The following is a 22,947-nucleotide window of genomic DNA, read 5'->3' on the forward strand; positions in this document are numbered from 1 at the left end:
GGTCATAAAGCTCACTTGCGTAGTATTTGTGCACGCAATGTATTAGTAGCTCAACCCTTGCTTGTTTGACTTAAGGAAAAAAAACAACAACCACAACAACCCACCAAACCTGCCTACTGCACCCAATAGCCTACTTTGTCTTTCCCCCCCTTTCCACTATATATGGCCTCATCCACTCACATCCTGTGGCTTTCTTTTGTTGTTGGTAATTATCTCACACTCTACCATTCGCAACCTTCTACACAATGAAAGGCCAGGGTTTGATTGAACAATGTGTGGAAGGAGATAGAACGACCTACAGCGCAATCTGACCTGGCGTCCTCCAGAAGTAAGGAGGAAATAACAAACAACAAAAACAAAGTGCAGCATCTTCAAAAGCACGAGACACTTAAAAAAAAAAAAAAAAAAAATCCTTCTCTGGCCATCATCCATCACTCCCCTATGCCATCCTTCTCTCCTTCTTGCCATGGTCTTGTCTCCATAGCAACCCCCTTCGAGCTGGCTGCCCTTGGGTATGTACGTGTCTGTTGTACGCGAGCGTGAGCATGTGTGGGCAGGGGAGAGCATGTTGGAGCCACACAACTAAGGGTCACTTTTTCCTTCCACGCGCTCTCCCCGGGGTAAAACTTGTCACAGGCGCTACAGGGAAGCTCAGAGGGGCGAGAGAGGGGCCAAGGAGTAGTACAGTGCACAAACAGGGCACATTCATCTATAATGAGAGGCTCCCAGGACTTTTTGTTGTAGGCCAAGTAAGAAAAACTGACCTGCTTCATCTCCAGGAAAAGACTTTTATGTAATAACTGAGCAAACGTTTAGCTTAGATGGAGTTTCTCTGTGTTGTCTGTTTATGTTAAATGCTTAGTTTCTAGCATCATCTTGTGCCTGCTGAATGTAAAAAAGGAATGAACTAATTATATGATCTGTGTTTTGAAGTCTCCTACCTCACTGTAAGAAGTTCTCTTTTTAGCTATGTAGATAAGTAATATAAAACGTCCCTTGAGATTGAGCAAAAACTGTGCTTTTCCTTTCACAGACCTAAAGATAAAGAGGTGATCACTGTTGTCACAGAACACCATGAACCAAAGGCATTAGCTGCCAAATGGGCTACAGATAAAAGATTTGATATTTTTTACATTTTAACTTCAGTGTGTTTACATTATCAAGTTTGAAAATGTTATATTTTAAGAGAAAAGGCACTAATTTAGAGTGATATTAATTTATGTTGTTGCCCATTGTTATACTGAATTGTATAACTGTAACTTAATACTGATAATATATATTATATTGCTGGGTCTTTTATAAAATCTAATTTCAGTAATCTGTTGAATGATATTTGAATCTATTATTTTTGTCTTGCTTTATTCATATACTGTACCGCAACAAACACCTTGTGAAATGGAAAAGGGGAGGACAATCATGGAGGGAGAAGGAGAAAGAGACAAAAAAAAAGCAATGGTGAGAGAGAGAGAGAGAGAGAGACCAGAGCGAGAGGGGTAAGGGTGCATGTCAATGTCCAACATGTGGCCCGGCCCTGTGTGTGTTTGGCTTGGCGTGTCTGGGGGCTCTAAAGCGGAGGTGATGCCCGCGTCCCCTGGGCCGGACCAACAGATGGGCCACTTCATCCTTCAGGAAACACCGAGTCATGAGACAGGTGACAGCAAACACACAGACGGAGCTGCTGTGGAGCCAAAGCCTTTGATACTCTGCCAATAGGAGTCCAGCCAGTTCAAAAAATATGCTGGAAAATAGTCATAACAAAGCATGGTGTACACTCTGATAGGGATGTGCTGGAAACAGCTGGAATACGTGTTATATACACTCCGCAATACTGCGTACATGAATACACTTGCATCATTTTCATTCTAAACATAACCCATTCTGGAGTGACTAAACAGATTATAACAGGGGTCTCCAAGTAATTTCGCTGGGGGTCAAAATATACCGGGAGTGTATTGCCGAGGTCCATAAACAAAAGCTCCAGGAAAATATGTTTTAATTGGGAATATGAGTAAACTTTTTAAGATTAATGAATAATAATGAGCCTGACATGACTGTAACCTCAGCTTACCCTTGTATTGCACTTTCACTCAGCACTGGTAGTGGTAAACTACTATTGTAGCCAAAGCTGTGGCTTACCGCATGATTATAATGTGTTGTTTATATCCTGATCTCTTCTTATGCCAGTGCCCTCTGCTGGACACGTGTGGAATTCTTTCCTTTCTGGGCTACTTACTTTTTTTGGACATACTCAGGAATTTGTGCTCTACAAGTCAGGGGCCGCCTGTTGGAGACCCCTGGATTACAAAGTCAATGTTATTTTGATGCCATGCTGTTGTTATGATTTGATATCACCTGCAAAATTGCAATAAAACATGCTCAATAAATTGTAGGCGAGATCCGATTTTTTATTTGACCTTTAATTAACCAGGAAAGTCCCAATGAGATAAAGATGATCTTTTTCCGTGGATCCTATTGTACACATTTTAGTGGTAGGGAAAGCCGCGGAGCACCCTGAGGAAACCTACTCGTACATGAGAACATGCAAACTCCAGATCAAAGGCAAATGTAAAATGATAAAACTTACTTTAGACAACAGTTTAACACTCAGCAAGAACGCCTCAAGTACTGATTCCACTGTGGATAAAAATGGGGGCGCCTTGTCCTTGTCGTTTAGTGCTAACAAAATAAAACTGTGCAAAAATAATTAGTTTAAGCACCATGCAAGACGTCTGCAAACTGGTACACATCAGCAATGGCTCAAATGGCCATTAAATGGAATTAATAACACTCTAAAACACTTAACAATGCCATAAATTACACGGAGCGGTGATATACAGAGGGAGACTTATTTAGCTTATAGCATATCAAAGTGAGAAAAAAAAAGAAGCAAAACGGAAGCTTTAATTATTTTTGAAACATGGTAACAAAATAATGGTGGGGACATTTGCCTGCACTAAATAAAACTAATAGCCTCCGAGACAAAACTAATTAAAGCAGATATTGAATTCTGGGTCAGCCGAGATCACACAGATTAAAAACACAAGCTTGGCATGCACACACACGCAGCACGCTTAAACGAGTTGGCCTTTTGACACCAAAAAAGTCACACGTAAAAACACACAAGTGCTCTCCAGGGTTAACACAACACACTCAACAAGATTAGGTGGCCAGCAAAAAGAACACTTACTCTGGGCTACTGTATGTGCATTGAAATACCTGACTCTTATTGTGGTGTTCATGAGTCAAGGTTAAAGTTATGTTTTTAACACCCAACCGGCTCAGTCTATTAAAAGAGGTGTCTGTCACTGTTCGTCTGGATTGTAATGAGGACAGCTTGACACAGCTATGAGTACATATTTTTATGCCTCTATTTTCAAAATCTGACTGAAGCGGAAAGAAATTTGGTGCCTAAAAATATTGAAGAGCTTTCATATGCTGCACATCTGCTGTTTTGAGAGTGTACTTACATCCTGTGGGACTTGGATGAAGGCGAAGGTATACTCTGTGGCCTGTGCTGGCAGAGTCCTGGTACTGAAGGCGGGGGGCATAGCGGCGAGGCGGGTGGTGGACACAACCTCCCTCTGAAAGTGACAAAATTAGGACCAAAATTAGGACACTCGAGATTTTTAAACTAAAAAATACAGCATAACAATCTGGATAATACAAAATGTACTTATTGGTTGACAGCTTACAGAAGTCCACTGTCAAAACCTTGAACATAGTTCTGTCTCTTTCACACACTTTTCACTCATAATGCACGACTTAATTCTGTGAGGCAAGACAAAAAGTAAGTTCTCAAAATGCTTATCTCAAGGTTTATACAATAAATAAAAATGATGGGGACAAAGAAAACAAAACCTAAACAAAAATTTGGCATTTATGTGCTCAAAACTTTCTTTTCTTTGGAGGGACAATTCTCAACTTGACAAAACTGCTACTATTTGTGTCTTTATCTGTGTTCTATATAGGGCTGCAACTAACGATTATTTTGGTCATTGATTAATCTACAGATTATTTTACGACTATGAAAAGGTGTATGAAAATTGTATGCTTCCCATTGCTTTTTTGTTACAACATAAAGCTAAAGTGGCACCGCTTTAAGTAAACTTAAAGTTGGGCTAATTCTGCTTTCTGATTGGATGAGACACAGACAGATATTTATGAAATGTACAATGTACAAAACTCTACTTACCCTTAATTTAAAAACAAAGTGTTTTTTTTGGTCAGAAATACAACATTTTCATTTGAGTCTGTGTTTACTAGAAAACAATTGATCGATTACTAAAATAGTTGTCAACTATTTCAATAATCAATACGTCGTTTCAGCCCTGGTTCTATACAAACACTTTGATCAAAGAGCTTTGCTTTGCTGTGCCTTATTTCTGCCTTTTACACATTTCAATTTTCACACATTTTCACACATTTTTTGAAGCAAAACGCAAAAGACATCTATGTACTTATATACAATATGACTCACTCCCAATATTGATTTTGCTCACGTTACTAATCGTACTGCAAATAGACAAGCTGATTTGTTAAAATGCTGACTGCTTGTTTAAGTCACCCAAAAGTCATCCCCCAGCTGTTTGTGCGGTGGAACAATAAGCCCCATCTGCTGCACAGCTCAGATAAAAGTCAAAGTGGTCGGATCAAACCAATGACAAAAGCAGCGAGATGCACTGGTGGCACAAGCGTTTAAATATACTGAAGACCAAAGAGGATTTTACGTTAGGGATTTCCAAGAAGTTCAACAGTAAAATACTGGCGTTGCAAATTGGACGAGATTTTCTGTGCTACTGTAACAAAAACATTATTCATTCATATTCATTTTTTGAATACGTGTGGGTGTTGTCACTGCACATTGGGACACTGATTGTATGATCAACCTGAGATCTGAAACTCTGACTTCTCTGGTAAAAAGGAACAACTTTTGCGATGCACAATATTTATTCATCATGATTTATAGATAGGGGATATTGTATAGAACGCTGGTCATTATCGGGAAAATAAGTACCGACAGGGCGAACCGGTCTTGTTTCGCCCTGAAGATACGTATTTTCCCGATAATGACCAGTGTTCTATACATTATCCCCCTTATTATACGGCCATTTGCCAACTGAACACACACAACATAAACTTCGTCCACTTTTATGAAGGCCGAAAGGTTTATTTAATGACTTCCGCGGCAAACAGTTCCTAAAAAAAAAAAGTTGGCACGTGGCTTGGAAACGTTTGGCTAGGTTTGTAGCAGCAAGGCTAGTAGTGCAGTTGGAGGAATGGTGGTGAATCTCTGGGTAAGTTGAAAGTCGGACTCGCGTTAACTTCACGAGCGATTCCCCCAACTTCTCTCGCAGTGACGGGGATATGATATGAAAGACCTGTATTACAAGCGCGAATTCCGTTGCTATTGGCAGCGATCATTATTTTTCTCAGAGGTCCTCTATCAAAAAATAATGACCGGTAGAACGTTGGACAATCCCATTCAAATCAACGGAGCGTTCTACTTACGTTGTGAAGAGACGTAGAATAAGTAGACATAAAATATATTACACGTTTTTATACCTAAAATTGCAAAACCCAAAAGGTGGTGAAAAAAACTGAATGGAGCAGTCTGAAAAAGCATTAGAAAGGGGAGCTAATCAGATGACCCTCATTACTGTCTCGACTGGAAATGCCTAGAACATTAAAATGCATTGAAGCCAAATTAGCTATTGAACAGTGTACAGTAAATATGGCCCTCATAATAAAGGAGAATTGTAGAGCTAGTTCCCTTGCAATGGCTAATGATCACATTATTCTGTACTGTACGTGCTGACAGGTCCAATTAAGAAAAGTATTACAGGCTAATAGGACATGCCACAGCATTCACAAGGACCTGAATGAGTCAACCTTTGGTGACGCCAACTGACAGTGTACTGGTGGAGTTAGATATCGGCTCCATTCAAGAGTGAGCCAGGGAGGCCTCAGAATATCACACTTTCTGCAACATGCCAAAACATATTGTGTCTGTCAGCCAAAACCTCAGCCATCACCATTTAAGGTCAGTCACACACAGTGCCACTCCACTGGATTATGGGAAATTTCCCAAAGGCCAAGCTGCCTGCCTGCACAGCCATTGTCTATAATAGTGGCACTCCACTGGTGTTGCTTCGGGACCCAACTTCACCCTCTCATGACAAGCCGTAAAACAAAACAAATGCACATCTGAACCCATTATCCTTACATGAGCAAAAGTACAGTACACTCTTATTTTATAACATACCGCCTTTGCTCTGCCCGATCCCGTCAGACCTTGGAAAGCTAAGCAGGGAAGGGCCTGGTCGGTACTTGGATGGGAGACCCTTTGGTAACACCAGGAAGCCTATGTGAATGTAGTGTGAGTGAGTGCTTGGTGGTGGACGCTGATGGCGCAGACTGGTTGCCTGGCTTACCATCACCGAGTATGGAGTGAATGAATAACGTGACAAATTGATCATAAGAATCATAATCAAAAACGAAACAATTTTAGTCAAGGGCCAAACCCACTTTTGAGTCCTGATCCACCAGTTGAGAACCACTGGTCAGATGTGCCTGAGTGCATCAACATCTGTGCTCATGTTTTATAGCTCAGAAGGAAAGAATCCCATTTTGACCATTTCTACAAAAGGCAATACAATTTCTCTGTTGCATAAAATGAAAACACAAGACGAAACAAGAAAGTGTATTGTACTTGCAGGAAACCACCAGTCCCGTAGACAATGTTGGCTGTTGGATCCCTTTGAATGGTAAATACAACAAGCAAACGCTGTCTAAAAAATGTAAGACGTAGAAGGAAGGAGATGCTCCCTCCGGCTGTGACTTCAACCCAGAAATAACTTGATACTGCTTCTATTTTGATCTGACTGTAGATGTGAATTAATTGTAACAGGGTGTACTTACGTTGCCATAGTCAATGTAGAAGACGTGGACCTTTGAGGGCGACTCGACTCTCTCCACTCGAGCTCGATACCTGCAACGATACCAGAGTAATTGAAGCAAAAAGAGAGAGAAGAGAGGGGGAGGGAAAGAAGATGAGTAAATGATTCCATGGTTATTTCCCTGGGGATGACCCATTGTCTGTTGTGATTGGGGGAGAGCGGTGTCAGGCGATGAACAAACCGGGAGGTAGGAGGGGACACCAACTCTGTCTGGACACGCTGTAGATCGGTCTAGGGAAATTGCGCAGAGGCCACACCACAATAAAGAAATTTAGACCCGTTTTCTCCCTACAGATAATGCCTTTAGGGCACCCAGAATTGAGCTTTAAATGCATTTGTGTGTTTATGTGGAGATAAACATTTTACAAGGACATACAGAGACAACAATTAGATATAAAGGGATCGAGAAGCTTATAACACAACTGTCACAAAAGCTAGCTGATTGTTGACGGTTTAACAAGAACTACATTTGGTTATGAAACGTAAACCATATTGACCAAGTTGTAGATAGAATGCACTGAATATTCCCATACCATAAGTTTGCCATACATTGTGCTGACTTCCACTCACAAATCTACGCAGTTTCCAGTTAAGAATTATATAAAATACACAATCAATATTGTTCTTTTTACATCTTGAAAGAATCTTAGATGTGACCCTCACGACTCACTGGGGGGGGGGTCCTGAATCCCATAAGCTGACTCCATAAAACTTTGCATATTAATGCTACAGCTTTTCTCGCGCTCAATTCCGAAAGTGCCTCTTCATCTGACCATCACTTGTCTGACTTTCGACAAATAAATGAGAGTGAGGAAGACAAATTGGCTGAGAACCAAGGACGGCAGGAGAAAAGTCAAATAATTAGCTCCATGCGGGCAAAGAGAAAGACAAGAGAAGAAAGCTTAAACTGAATATGTGATTAACAAGGAGACATAAAACAGTATGGCAATGAGCAGCGCATGAAAAGAGCGAGAGACAAAGTGCGAGCGACTTGATGAACACAGCTTCCTCCTTTCTATTCACTTTTGAATGTGTCGTAAAAGGGTCTTAAAAAGCGACACAATTCTAATTAGCCCCTAATTCCACATGCATCACGCAATACAAAGATATAGAGAGAACAATGCAAACAGAAACACAATTAACTGCTCTATTGAATGGACTTCCGTGCAAATCCTACATTACGGCTATTATGATCTTTAATGATAAAATAACCAACTACAATAATAGTTAACAGATTGTGTTACACCCGGGGTTGTGCTTAAAATATTGATACATACACATATATACTGCACATCCTGAAAATGTTCACCCCCCTTAACTTTTTCTACATTTTGTTACATGTACATACAGTAAGTATCCACATCCTTTATCAAGTACTTTGTTGAGGCACCTTAGGCAGTGATTACAGCCTCAAGTTTTCTTGGGTATGATGATAAAAGCTTGGCACACCTGCATTTGTTTTTTGTTTCTTCCTATTTTTCTCTGCAGATCTTCTCAAGCTCTGTCAGGTTAGATGGTAAGTGTCCCTGAAACTATTTTCAGGTCTGTCCAGTGATTTTCAGTCGGGTTCAAGTCTGGGCTCTGGGCCACTCAAGGACATTCACAGACTTGTCCTGAAGCCACTCCTTCGTTATCTTAGCGGTGGGCGTCAGATCATTGTCCTGGCCTTACCAAGTCTCCCAGTTCCTGCCACTGAAAAGCATCCTCACAGCATGACGCTGCCACCACCGTGCTTGGCATTCAGGCCAAATACTGTAGTTCTATCTTGATTCCATCAGACCAGGGAATCTTGTTTTTTGTGGTCTGAGAGTAGTTTAGGAGCCTTTTGGCAAACTCCAAACGGGCTGTCATGTGGCTTTTACTGAGGAGAGGCTTCCATCCAACCATAAAGGCCTGATTGGTGGAGTACTGCAGAGATGGTTGTAGGGGTCTCCCATTTCCTCAGAATTACGCCGGAGCTCTATCAGAGTGACACTGCGTTTCTTGGTCACCTCCCTGGCCAAGGCTCCCCTGATTGCTCAGTTTGGAAAAGATGAAGGCCACTGTGCTCTTTGGGACCTTTGATGCTACAACAATTTTATCTATCCCTTCCCCAGATCTATGCCTCGATACAAACCTGTTTTGGAGATCTACAAATAATTCCTTGGAGTTCATGGCTTGGTTTCTGCTCTGACACACACTGTCAGCTGTGAGACCTTGTATATACAGGTGTGTGCGCTTCCAAATCAAGTCCTGAAATGGTTCAATACCTTACGTGTATTGTTACACACCTAATAATAATGCACATGAAAATGTCTGATGAAAATAATAGTGTTGAAACATACCATTCACCATCAGCAAACTTGGCAAGGCAGTAGTCCCCTCTGCGTGCAGAGTAAGATCCTTCCACTGGCGGCTGGGCTGCGATTTCTGCTCTCATGGTCTCCATTAGACTCTCCAACTGGCCTCCTGACACACAAACACATCTAGCTTTAGTAAGCCTTTTTCACTTTTATTCCAACTCAAAAAACTTTGAAGACCAAATCTAAGTAGTAAGTTCATATTGCCAGTATACTACTGTCTGTGGAGTTTGCATGTTCTCTACGTGTCCGTGTAGGTTTCCTCCACGTACTCCGGCTTCCCCTACCAATAAAATAATACACAATACGCCGGTATGAATGTAATGCATGAGTGAGTGGTTGGTGGTGGTCGGAGGGGCCAATGGCGTAGATTGGCCTCGCTTCCATCAGTCTACCCCAGGGCAACTGTGGCTACAATAGTGACTTACCACCAGTGAGCATGGTGTGAATGAACAATGACAACAGTACAGTGTGGCACTTTGAGAGACTTGGTGACACAGGCTTGAAAAGCGCAATTCAAGTGTAAGCCGGTATAATGATTATTATTAGATGAAAATGCTCTACTGCGGACAGTCTTTTGCCCATATTCTCAAGTGAGTAAGCATATTTTCCCGCCGCAAACTTGAAATAAAATGGTTCAAAGGAAAAGGATTATATCTGCGGTGTTATAGCTGTTAGCCTGTTAGCACCACACTGCTAATCTTGGTTTGACCTTGTTGATGAAATATAAGCATAGTACAAACCAAGCCAAGTCTTTCTAAAGGAGTCTTTCAAGCCATTTTATGCAGCAGGCTCTTCTCAGGCCAGCTTTTCTTATTGTGGGGGGGGGGGGCTTTTTTTTTTTGAGACATTTCATATTTAGTGAATAATTTTCAGCTCCAGCCGAAACACAGCTAGTGGGTTGAACCAAGTGGGACTCCACGGTGACTTGGGCGCCTTGACCCACTATGTAAAGCCTGTCGTAACTAATATACGGGTGAGACTGGACACTCATCTTAAACTTGATTATGGAATGAACTGCCCTTGCGTCTTAAGCAGGTCGAATCATTTCCCGTCTTTAAGTCGGCTCTTAAGACACGCCTTTTTTTCCAGGGCTTTTGATAGTGATTGACATTTTACTTTGTAATGTATTTCTCATCGTTTTTTTTTACCTTTTAACTGTTTGCCTTGTTCTGCTTTATTGAACGGTTGGCTATACATGGGCTAGACAGACGGCCATGGTCAATTGCTATCTTATATTTTGTTGGTTAGAAAATGCAATATTACAGCTGCAACTTTCCTCAAGTTTTTGGCTTGACACTTCAGATCTATTTGTGGCCATCGGCTTTATTTCAATAATATTCACAGTCTGTAATGCAGACAGCAGCAGCTGTGCGTTTTATGTTTCCTCCATGGCACTGCCCATGTGATTTGTTATGGGAACAGAAGTGCAACTCATTCGAGTAAATCCACGTCTTAAAACGTGCTGGGTCGAAGTATGCCAGGAGCAGTGCAAATTTGTAAATTAGGAGTTTCAGGAACACTTTTGGATTGATGTGATGGATCTGGGGAACAGGCCAAAACAGTTGCAAATGAAGCACTGGTCACCTGTTTTTTTTTTTTTTTTTTTTCTGCAAGAATATTAGCTTTGTGTTCAAGTAAGTACAATGAGACGGGATTTTCATTATACTTCAACAAAAATTCCTTTGGTGATATTTTGGTTTGGTGGTGTTCCTTGTGATTTTTCTAAATACTGTATGTGCCTTGGCTCAAAAAGCTTGGGCAACAATGCAGCCCTGAAGCAGTTAGTAATTGGCTACATGCAGCTCCAAAGTAACTGAATTGTTGTGGATACATCCATATCCAGGGCAGCAGAAGGCCAAGATTATGGCCAGGTCAGGGCAGAGACATGAGAGGAGGGCCGTCTCAACAGCTTATTGGACTCATATAGCCCTACCAACTGCTGATGGATGCAGTGGAGTAGCAAGATATTGTCACCAGCACAAATAGAAGTACTGCCATTATTTTGCAGAGAAAACAGCTTTCGGGAAACATTTGATAAATTGTCCAAGTGCACAGGAAGTCATCTCACACCATTATGCTCAATTCTTTGCCTCAGTGTTTTGGTGCCGAGTTGGTAAAATGTCACTGGGGTGTAGCCATCACAGCCAGTCAGCTCAGTGATTTATTCATCTAATTAAAAAAAGTTTGCATGTCCACTGCTTGGATCTGGTTGTGGAAAAAGTGCATGATGTGTGCTTCGTGTGCTCCTTATCCTCTAATTCATATATTCATGTGAACCACTCTCTGCTTAGGGTTTAAATAAATGACAGTTTTAATGGAGTCCAACCTACACATCTCTGTATATTTGTCATAAATATGAAACATGTATTAGGTCTTATCAAAATATTTTATTCACGGTAAAAAGTTTTAATACAGAACTTGCTGATGGAGCTGCTGCTTTGGAAACTGGTAGGGAGTTGCAGGCACCAAATGTTCCAGTGCATTTTGTTAGCCAGATGGTCTGAAAAATTCTTACAAAAACCATGAGTTGAACAGCTCTCCAATAACACTTCTAATGCCAACATGCTGTTTCTTATTCCATCACCTGCAACGCTGCAAGGTGCACTTAAGCCAATTTTATTTAAATCCCTTTATTTTCACACCTCTATTTTGCAAAGGCTTTTTGTTTTGCTTTACCCAGAGAAAAAGACTTTTACTTAGTCCAGACTTTACTTTTTAGCACACACTCAAAAGGTTCTGCTCTCTATTGAAGAAATACCAGTCAGCAGAGATATAAATGGACATTCCTGATTATGCAGATGAATAACCTTGTTAACGTGCTGTTTATATGATTCATAAACATTTTGAAAAAGATCTGGTAAACAACATTAATATGTCTTTCAATGGGTTCAGAATGGTTGAAAGCAATGCAACCACCTCGCACATGGCTAATAACTCACCCAGGAGAAAACTAAACAGATCTGAACTCTAAAATAATATCCATTCTTATAGTGGAGTAACAGAACTTATACAACAGAAGCAAGAATACTTTTTCATAACAGATGCCTTGAAAGTAGCCCAGACTGATTTTCAAAGTGGGAAACCCTGCAAACTAGATAAGCAAATGCGTGTAATGTAAATAGTCACATTAAGGAAATGGCATTAGAGAAACCCACAAGCTGATGCTGGCTTAAATAGAACATAATATCTGTGCACAGAAGGGATAAACCGTGTCAAGCATCAGAGCTCATTTTGTGTTGGAGAGCCAAAGCAATGATCCAAAAAAACAGCCAAAGCGCTGATGCATCAGACGCCGGCCAATTTCTGTCTTCATCTCTTCATTTCTCCTCCTTTGCACTCGTCATTCTGTAATTTGTTTATACACCATTATTGTTGCAGCTGTTTGTAAATCATATATAATTACATTGCTAAATGCCCAGCACAAAGACAAGCAGCAGAGAAATAAAGCAGCAGAGAGTGGCACTGAGTACTGACAATACCTAAACATACCGCATTAAGGGGATTTATTCAGACTGTATGTGATCACTGATCAGGCACAAAATCCCAAAGGGATAGAAAATGTGACAGAGACATATTAGTGGGACCTTTAGACAAAGACAAATTATAAAATGAAAACTGCTCGCATTTCTTCCAAATTCAAGAGCAAATGCTTCTCTGACTGAATTAAAGATTACGCAGCGACACAGGGATGGTGTGCTGTGGATCATATGGGAGATTTGTGCTCACCTGTTTGAAGTGATAAATATTGTTTGGCTCCTTTTATTCTGTTTGGTGCTGAATGTCTACATGATCAAACATACAAGCAGCAGCTCAAAGCTACTATACACACTACTGTTACAAGTCTATTGGCTCTTGTAGTTCAGCAACAGTAAAAACCAACCTGTGCTCACCTGGGCATATTTGAACATTTCTGAAAGCAAAGTATGACAAGAGACAAAGGCTATTAGCCCCTACCTCGGCTGATCTGATCTCTCTAAAAGTGCTATCACCATCTGGTGAGCACTGGAAGAAGCCACTAAAAACAAATGACCCATGTAGTCTGACGACCGTGGTTTAAATTTCACTACATGATTGTAAGTACATGCCACATCTCACTACCTCCTAAAAGTACAAGTTTCTTGATAGACTGTACTGAACTTTTTTCAGTTTCAAGGAACTAAAGTGGTAGCTGCGTCCTTTGCTCTGTTGTCATATCTCAAGTCTCACTGACTGCAGCTTTTCAACAAGTTTAAACATGCCCTTAGGATAGCTTAGTTATAGCCCTGGTCAGAGAATCAGTAAGAGGCTCATTTTTATAAAAGTGACTATTGAGCTCTAAATAAAACAGCAGAAGTTGACATTATGGTAAATCATGTGCACTAGGACAGAACCAAATGTATGAAGATGCAAAAAGTCGGAGGCTTCCACCTGAAACAGACAGGTGAGCTGACATTTTGGAAGCCAAGGTGCGTGTCTAATGTAATAATGGATGCCTTGGGAGGTGGGATATCATCCGAGCACGCTCTGACCTCTAAATACTCCATCTGCCACAGTTGAACCGGCGGTGAAAACAGGAAATTTTACATATGAGGATTTAGGTGTCCTGGAACAGCCCCTGTTTGAGAGTTTGATTTAAAAGAGAGTTTGCACTGCACTTTGAATGCAGGTTTCATTCCAAGTCTACATTATAAAGTGTTAAACCCACTGTTCTTGGATTCGATTGCACCATTATAAGTAACAATCACCAGTAATAATTAATCATTTATGCAATTGCCACATTAAGCATTTAGTTACAATCCATTTCTAAGAGCTGTCAGACGTCTATTATACTGTTCATTTTGCAATTACTCCAATTACTTCCATTGTCTAATGAGAGTGTTCAACAAGACACGATTCTAATTCTTTGGAGAAAAGTACTTTCATTACACTGGTACAAGTGTTAATTAACCCCTTTACAGACTTGCTTATCACACACAGGCTTTGGAAGACTGAATGCCCAGAGCAAATAAAACCATAAAACGCTTGCCTTTTTGAATGTCAAATAACCAATGCACTTTGCTCTTGGACCTACTTCAAATGCATTTCAGGAGAAAAAACAATAACTTTGAAAATATATTCAAAAAGACAATCTTATAATGTATTAGTAAAATTTCTCGCCCAGTATTGTGCCCAGCCCCATTAGGTGTTGAGCAGCTGCTGCGTGTAAAAGGTAGAAGTGTGAATAATGTGAACGGAGTGGCACTTGGTTTGGGGGGTAACTCAACTCATTAAAAGTCAGTCTTGGTGCCAGGAAACACGCACAGCCAGGATGCACCGCCAACTATGTGGTAACAGAGGCTTCATGCACCCCAGTCTGAAAACCTAGTCCAAGAGGTGTGATCCACTAAAGCACATGTGTCAAGGTCAAGGCCCGCGGGCCGAGATGATTTAATGTGGCCCTTTGAGGAGCATGAATTCCTGAGCATGTAAAAAAAAAGTAAGTCTCTAGCCCATTCCTGTGCGGAGTTATGGATTTTTAAAGAAATAACCAGTTTGCTCACTCCAGCCACTAGGGGACGGTTTAAATTTAAAAAAGGAAATAATTGCACACGGGTCCAGCAGAGGGCACTGATATAATAAGAGATCAGGATATAAACAGCATATTATAGCCACATGGTAAATGGTCAGTCTGCCCTAGGGCAGCTGGGGCTACAATAGTAACTTACTGCCATTGAGTGTGGAGTGAATGAATATTGACTTCATGTAGCATTTTGAGAAACATGTGACATGTTATTTATGAGGCCACAGTCGTTTACAATATATGCGGCCCCGACCCGCCGTGGGGCAAGTCAAGAAATGTAAATGACACATACCTCAGAAATCATACAAACCAAGCTATGATAGCCTCTATGTAGGGTATCATAGGACTTTTAAACACCTTGGAATAAACCCAAGTGGAGACGGATCATGTAGCCATAAGGTTCAAATTGGCAAAGCTGGTGCCGGTAAGCTGAAGATTGTGTGAAATGAAAGCCACAACTAAAAAGTAAATCTTGCTTTCCATCTTACTCTACAGCTCAGAAACCTAGTAACTGAGAAGAGAAGACAAAAATAGCTTTGATGCTTTTGGACACAACTGCCATAGAAGTCTCTCTGGTGTATCCTGGAGAGATAGCATCAGATATAAGGACAGCCAAAAACAAACTAAACCGAAGGAAACAATGGTGAAACAATATGCCAGCAAAGATTACGTCATGGGTATGGACAATCAAGGACCACCGATGGCTTTGTTAAACTGAAACCAGAAAGAGGAAAGCAAGGGAGATATAGAGCAGCAGAAACCTGAAAATAAACTGCTACAAAGAGCTGACGGGCAGTACCTGAGAATAAGCCCAGGATCGGCAGATGTGGAACAAGCGTGTGAACCCAATACACATCAATGCATGGTTGGATAAGTAAGTGAGCTTGGTGCACATTATAAACCATTTATGACACGGCTACACAAGACATCAACAAAATAATATTGGAGTGAACAGGTCAATTACTTTGTCCTGACTCCTCAAAACAGACTTATTCTATAATGGGGCGATTCTGTCCAACCATCACTGAAAAAAAACATCAAGGGCACCAGAACATTCAGCATAGTTTTCATACACTGGTTTGCAAACACTGCAGAGTAATTATTAAGAGAGAGATTTTAATTATGTCGTTTGTCTGCCTTTGTATCCGGACAACAATGATATAACACACACGGTCGTTCCTCCCAACTGTGCCTGAAGTGTCTGCTGGTGTCCAAGGTCACAGAGATCTATGCAGCTCCCCCTCTGACAGTAATTACGTATGGCCTCCGGAGAGAGCACAACAGACATGAGGTAAATAGCGGAGATGGGAGTCGGAAAGAGAAAAAGATAGTGGGAAATAATGAAAAGAAGAGAAAGAATAAATGAATAGCAGGGTAGTTGAAACGCTCTACAATATATCACAGATTAAAGTTTAAAATCCCCCAAGCAGCGTCTTGGAAAAGTCAGTTTCAACATGAACTTAATCGCTTACGGAGCTTGTGTAAAGATACCCATTATAGAAAACACATTTAAGAGTAATTAAATGTGAATAATTTAAATGGGGAAGACAGTAAAAAAGCATGGCGCATTTGAACCCCATGGGAATAAAAGATATTACATGCTGCAGTTTCTCCAGAGTCGGTCGAATTTCTCACTGATAGAAAATCCAAGAGCAGGGAACATTAACATTTGTGCGATAAAGCATTTGCATTTTTATTATTTTTTGCGGAGCTACAGTTAATTTTCCTCATCTATCCTCATATACAATAAATACACAAAATAATAGTTCCAATACTAAACTACATTTTTTCTGCAATAGCATGGCCATTTTTCTACTAAAACAACTTCAACAAACCTCAGAAACAGAGAAGTACAAGACAAAACGTGTATGGACATTAAAGGTACACTGCGTAACATTTTGGACTGTACTGTTGCGGCAAAACAAAACATGCTCTTAATGACACAGAAAATGCTGTACTGCAGTGTGTAATAAAAGAATGGACTTGGATGAGAAACTGCCTTTCATCACATCTCCATGGAGACGCGCTGGAGACGTACCCACTCCCAGTAAGGTTTACAGTCATATCTTAGGAGGGGGGAGCCTCATATATGTTTGTACATTTATGCGGTATTTTTCAATGATGAAACTATCTGTCAAAAAAATAAATGCTTGCATTTCAATTTTATTTATTGGGTAAAATTCTATGCGGTGTGGCTTTAAGCGCTTTTAATGTTTGAAATACTTAAACGACCTGAAGGACTTAAAGGATTGTACTTCCAATACAGCAAAGACTATAGATCATTGTCATCTAAATTACTGTTATCTCAATGACCTATGATCAGTATTTCTTTATTACTATGGATTAAACCTTTTACCCAAACTGTGTAGCAATAATTAGCAATTATGAGAATTACATTTTCCAAAATATTCAAACAAATATTCAGCCTCTGTGCTTGTCCGTTGTGTCACTGAGATTTGTAATTACTAAAGAAATACAAAAAGACACACTCTGCTCTTTGTTTGGACAGGTTTAGGTTCCTACAATTAACTGGAACTTGCCACAATTGTCCTTTGTCCATTGCTAACATTTTGCTAATAACAGTTGCCATGTTTGGGGAGGTTCTCTGTCGTTCAGGAATTTTCCACGACAATGGTTGCTTCGTCATCTCTAATGTTCTATTACCCCTTTTCCACCAAGCTAGCTCCAGTGCCGGATCTGGACTGGCTCCATATTCAGAACCTGCTAATTTCCACTTTAAAGATACATGAATATGGTTCCTCGAAAATCATGGCAACCCGGCTTGGACCCGCCCTGGAGCTGGTTTGCATTTGGTCTCGATCTGGTCTGTTTGATCTATGATAAAACTCAGAAAGCTGAATTACATTAGAAAGTAAAGATTCCTATCAAAATGACTAGGAAATGGCTGTGTTCTGTTAGGGGACCCCACTATGTAGTAAAAAAAAAAAGTGAGTCTGACGTTCAAATGTCAATAAAATATATGGAAATTTAACAACAACAAAAATCGGAAATTCATTCCCTTTACAATGAGGACATACAGTCAAGGAGTCTGATGTTCAGATTTAATAAATTATTTGATGTAGATTCAGAGAGGTACTACTTTAAAGCCAGTATAACTTGCAGCTATACTTTTTCCTCCAGCCTAAATGATATGCCATTATGATGTCGGCTTTAAAAGGGTTCATATGATGGACAGCATTAGGCTGAAGAACGGGGAAAGCAAACAGTCAGAGCCGGTACAAAACCCACAACGCTGAATCTATGAAGGGTATTGTGTATACATGGCAGCCGGCTGTGTCGCTTAAAGCACTAAGTACTAAGTAACTCATGCCCCGAGAGGCCATAAGCGCCACTGCAGGTGTCGTAACATGTTGCTTTTTTTTTTACTCAAACTTGGCTGTAACTACTGTTAAAGTGGCGCTAACCCACAGTTAGCTTTGCCCGTTAGCTTCTTCTTTGTGATTCCATTAGTGTGTATTGCGCCTCCGGGTCGGAGCAGGGAAAGCTGCAAGTGTGGTTTTCTGGCCATAGACACCAGGGGGAGATGAAAGACCTCCCAAACATCCCATTAAAACTTGTATTAACCCCAGAGGGACAGAAAGGATTTATTAAAGTAAACAAGTTATTTAGTACTGCTTTAATAAGCGGTCATAATATTATGCTTTTTTTGTGTGTGTTTAAGTTCTCCCTGACTAGAATTAACACTGGTCGCAGGTTAACGCGCTTTAGATTTCAATGTACTACAGTAATGAGAAACTTAAGATGAATGTAAGATTGTAGTGATCATGGTACATGTAAAAAGAAAAAAAAAGCTCAAAAAAAAAAAAGCATTGAGTGCATCCAACATCCACCTGATGGGTTAATTAGAGCACTAGTGATGCTCAAGCTCATACTGGCAGAAATTGGAGAAAATTAAAATTAATTAATTATAGCACTGAAGCAAATTAAGAGGTGGCCAAAGTCAATTTCATGGCCGACGAGCACTGGAGTGTCAGTCAAGCCCAGATGTGAGGGCTGCCTGGGACGCCAGAGCACACTGTTCTCCCGCACACACAACCTGGCGCAGGATGAAGGGGCATGCACTGGCATCAGACCATTCCATGTGTTCCAGCAAGCTTGTGAAGCCTGGTTTGGGTTTAACTATGCTGCTGTCTCTGTGTGGCAAAAAAGTCATGACTGCTGTGATACAGATCTATTGAATTCATTTCAGCCAGCTGGCCAGCTAGTCTCCTTTAGTAGCACTGTCGCCAACTTGGACTTTGTTTTAGCTTTCTTGGCACATACAGTTGTAAAGGAAAACACATTACATTCACAATTCAGGATTGTGGGTTATGTATCACTAACATACATATTGTAACTTATAAACAGGACAGATCACACAACTAGGTTTTGCTTTTGTTGCTAAATGCACATACATGCAAGAGGGAGCCACCACACAAGGGCATCAGGACCTTTTTCTTCAAACACTAGATAGTGACAAGAAGGTAAGGTGTGATTAATTTCCATCATTCAGTAGCAATCATAAGAAAGTAGTCTGGTAGTTGGGGTTGCTGCTGCAGAGGAAGAGGTGAAAGGAGCTTGGGGAACTGGGAGCTAAATACAATTGTTATTCATAAAGTTAGCCTCGAGTTAAAATGGAATAAAAGACAAGTGCAATCTTGACCTGGCTTTAGAAAGTAATAGGTTGTTGATGATGTGATATTGTGAACAATGCACAAAATAATGCAACAACCACAGAAATACATGAAGTATGAGCTGAAATATTGCTTTACATTTAAAAAGAAAAAAAGAAAGGAAGTTATGCCATATACCTGTCTCTACATCCTGAGCGTAGAAGTGCAGGGTGTCTGTGATCTCAGTGACATAAACTGGTCTGTAGTTTGCCACACGTTCCTTTTCCTCCGTTAGCTGCACAAACTCTTCCACTGGTTTCTCCTCATAGTTGGCCCAGATCTACAAAGAGAAAGCAAGACAAATTGAAGACACCAAAAACATTTAGCAAGACACAAAACAAAAACTTTCACAAAATGTACAGAATTTTCAAGAGGGTTAGAGGATATTGCATCCCTGTCAAAAAAAACACAGTAAAGCATGCTTGTAATATGTTGCGGAGAGCTGGTAAATATTTCCAAAGCACTTCTTTCCCTTTTCAACTTCCCAGGAGAGAGGCTCATTAGAGAGAAGTGTTCTGCCTCAGGACGAACATCAAACTCTAAATCTCACTCCATATGTATTTGTTTACAGAGAATACAATAGAAACAGCAGGGCCAGTTAGGACAGATACCCAAATGTAGTTATAGCTTTAGAGAGAGAAAAAAAAAAAAAATGAGCCAAGGGCTTTGGGATGAGATTGCGGGGGGAAAAAAGTCAAAAAGTGCAACTGAGCTCACAGTGGTGCAACGGCAGCACAGCTTGTTATTGTTGGTTTCTGCAGGCTATTTGGGAAGTGTTTACTTTTAAATGCTGTAGAATGGAAGGAATGGAGGCAGGCAGTTCTCTTTCAAATGGCACAGCTATATGAGCCAATTAGTTTACAGCTAATTATTTACCTGCCTGGTATCATCAAATTAGATTAAGCCAATTTCACATTTAAGTGTTTTTGCATTATTATTTCCCTTTACCTCTGATGTTGAGATTCACTGTTCGAATAGTTTTGAATGTGAAAATCTAGAACAAAATGCAGAGAACTCTACAAATGTTACCGAATAGAGGCAAGGTATGGACCACAAAGCAGGAAGGGAACAAGCAGGGATTGGGGGCATGAAAGGTTAATGGAGACCGAAAATGTGGTCGTGCTTTGTAAACGCAGACATCAACCATGTTTTTTTGTGTGTGTCCGACACCAGGGCATGTGCATCATTACCACCTGATGTGCAGCTGTATAAGCACATTATGTACAGTTGCAAATGCACAACTTGTGGTAGTAAACAAGATCCACACAATGCATCAAAGCTGACATGACTTGGCTTTTGCACCAATTAGGCATGACAAAGATGTCAGCTTTCATTAGCCTGGTGGCTATCACTGTGGCACATTTTGGGTGGTAGGTGGGCTCATGGCTGAAAAGGACACCATGCACACCAACACAGAAACTTCCCAACCTCGCTAAATGACGGCCCTTTCTGACACCAATCTTTCCTCCCCTCTGCTACCAAGTTCAACTAAAACCTGGAGCTCTGACTTTCAGACCCACTCCTTTGCACTGCAGAACAGTCACACCCCTTTACCATTACAGCACCGCCCACTTGTGTGTCAAAGTTTGACAAACAATATTTTTAACTGAAAATTATATTGGTTTTATGTGTTGTTTTTAATGGAGCAAATCTGCCGTCAAAACACAAATTTTGAACAGCTACACTTCATGCATGGCATACAAAGTTAAAAAATAAATAATTATTACATCTTCTGGGTATTGAGACTTACCACTATTAAACAAATAACTAGTCTACCACCTAGTCTAGATAAATGGACTGAGGCTGTAGAAAACTTATGAAAATTAAACAATAACACATTAGATGAGAGGCAAAATGAAGTTATTCAAGATGAGATGGTCTGCATGCATTCACCAAAGGCCTTCAATCAATCAAACTTTATTTATAAAGCGCTTTTCATACCTAAAGGTATCACAAAGTGCTTTAAAGATTACAACATTTAAAAAAACAAAAACAAGCATGGACCTATAATTATTTATGTAAAGATGTCAGTGTTTATTTATTTGAAAAGGAGGGACAATACATATTAATGAACATTTTTACAAATGTAAATATGCCAGATTATAGCCTTAGGCTAATTTCCATCTGCAGACCCCCTGGCAGGTTGATGTTACACACGAGTATCTCTGTATGTTTTTACTATGTACAGAGAGACAGGGATGAGAACAGTGATCACATCATGTTTAAACAAATGACAATAACAAGAGTGGACTACAGAGGAGAATATAGAAAATAGTAAATGCATTGACTGTATTGCACAAACCTCAATAATGCCCATGCCCTGACAGACCTGATATTGCACTGACCCATATTGAACCATTCTGTATTGCACTGACCCATATTGCACCATTCTGTATTGCACTGACCCATGTTTAACTATAGCTCTCGGATTATCTTATGTATAACATCAATGTGTTGTTTCGTGACCTCTGTCACATGTAGGTTGTGAAACAATATAACGTTAATATTAATAATAATAATACATTTTATTTATATTGCACTTTACATTTCAACGAAACCTCAAAAAACGTTACATCCCATTTATACACAGGGTTGCATTATATTGGGGGAAAGGGGCTTTTGGGCTGAAATTGCCAATTTGTTGGAAATGTATGCCTTTCCCAATAACTTAGAGCCTGAGACATGGATGTAATTTCTGTAACATATGATGCAGCCATATGGATATTTGTATGTCTGTGTGTAAACATACATGTATAGATTTATGTATGTGTGCACATATGTATGTATGCGTGTATATGTGTGTGTATGTAAGCGTGTTTGTATATGTAGGTATGTGTGTAGGTACATGTATAGATTTCCTAATTTTATTATATTTACATATTTTCCTTTTCCTTTCCTTTTGATTTATCTCTTAATTTATTGCAAACAGTTTATCTTTTTATTTTTATTTATTATTTTTCAATCTACTTGGTTTGAAAAAAATCTTGTCAACTTTGTCATGTTAATTGTGTGATTGCAACATGAAACTTGTGGCACAATAAAGTAATTTAAAAAAAAGTATATCAAGTGTATCTGATTCAGAATTTTCATAATAACCGACTATATTTTTGCTTCTTTATATATATTTGAGGACTTTTCCAATAAACAAAAGCACATTAGGTCTCATTCCTGCTTGCTTTTTACTAGACAAAAGCCTATCTGTTCAAATTGTTGACATTAAAACTTTGACCTTCTAAATAAACATGGAACTGAAGTCGTTTGCTGCGTGTTGTATGTGGGACAGTTGTCTATTTCGGTTACGAGGCTGACTCGCTGTGAAGGGGCTCATCAGCCATTCTTCTCGCTGCTCGGTCTGTTTCGGACAGCAGTTCCCATTGCGGTAACGTGCATATCGAGTGTTAGTGCTCAGGAAGAGGGAGGAGGAAGAAAAGGTTCAA

The 22,947-nt window shown here is 40.1% G+C and overlaps 1 protein-coding gene across 1 annotated transcript in view; it reads right to left on the reverse strand.

Annotated features, from left to right (window-relative positions):
- The window catches only part of snd1 (staphylococcal nuclease and tudor domain containing 1), a 133,914-nt gene that overhangs the window by 14,651 nt on the left and 96,316 nt on the right, over positions 1-22,947 (reverse strand). The window contains exons 18-21 of the mRNA XM_079582761.1: positions 19,649-19,790; positions 9,281-9,404; positions 6,919-6,988; positions 3,468-3,581 (exon numbers count right to left, since the gene is read on the reverse strand). Of these exons, the coding sequence (XP_079438887.1) occupies positions 3,468-3,581; positions 6,919-6,988; positions 9,281-9,404; positions 19,649-19,790 (450 nt within the window). The remainder of the gene's footprint in view (positions 1-3,467; positions 3,582-6,918; positions 6,989-9,280; positions 9,405-19,648; positions 19,791-22,947) is intronic.

Source organism: Gobius niger, assembly GCF_951799975.1.
Source record: "Gobius niger genome assembly, chromosome: 2".
Taxonomy (NCBI): domain Eukaryota; kingdom Metazoa; phylum Chordata; class Actinopteri; order Gobiiformes; family Gobiidae; genus Gobius; species Gobius niger.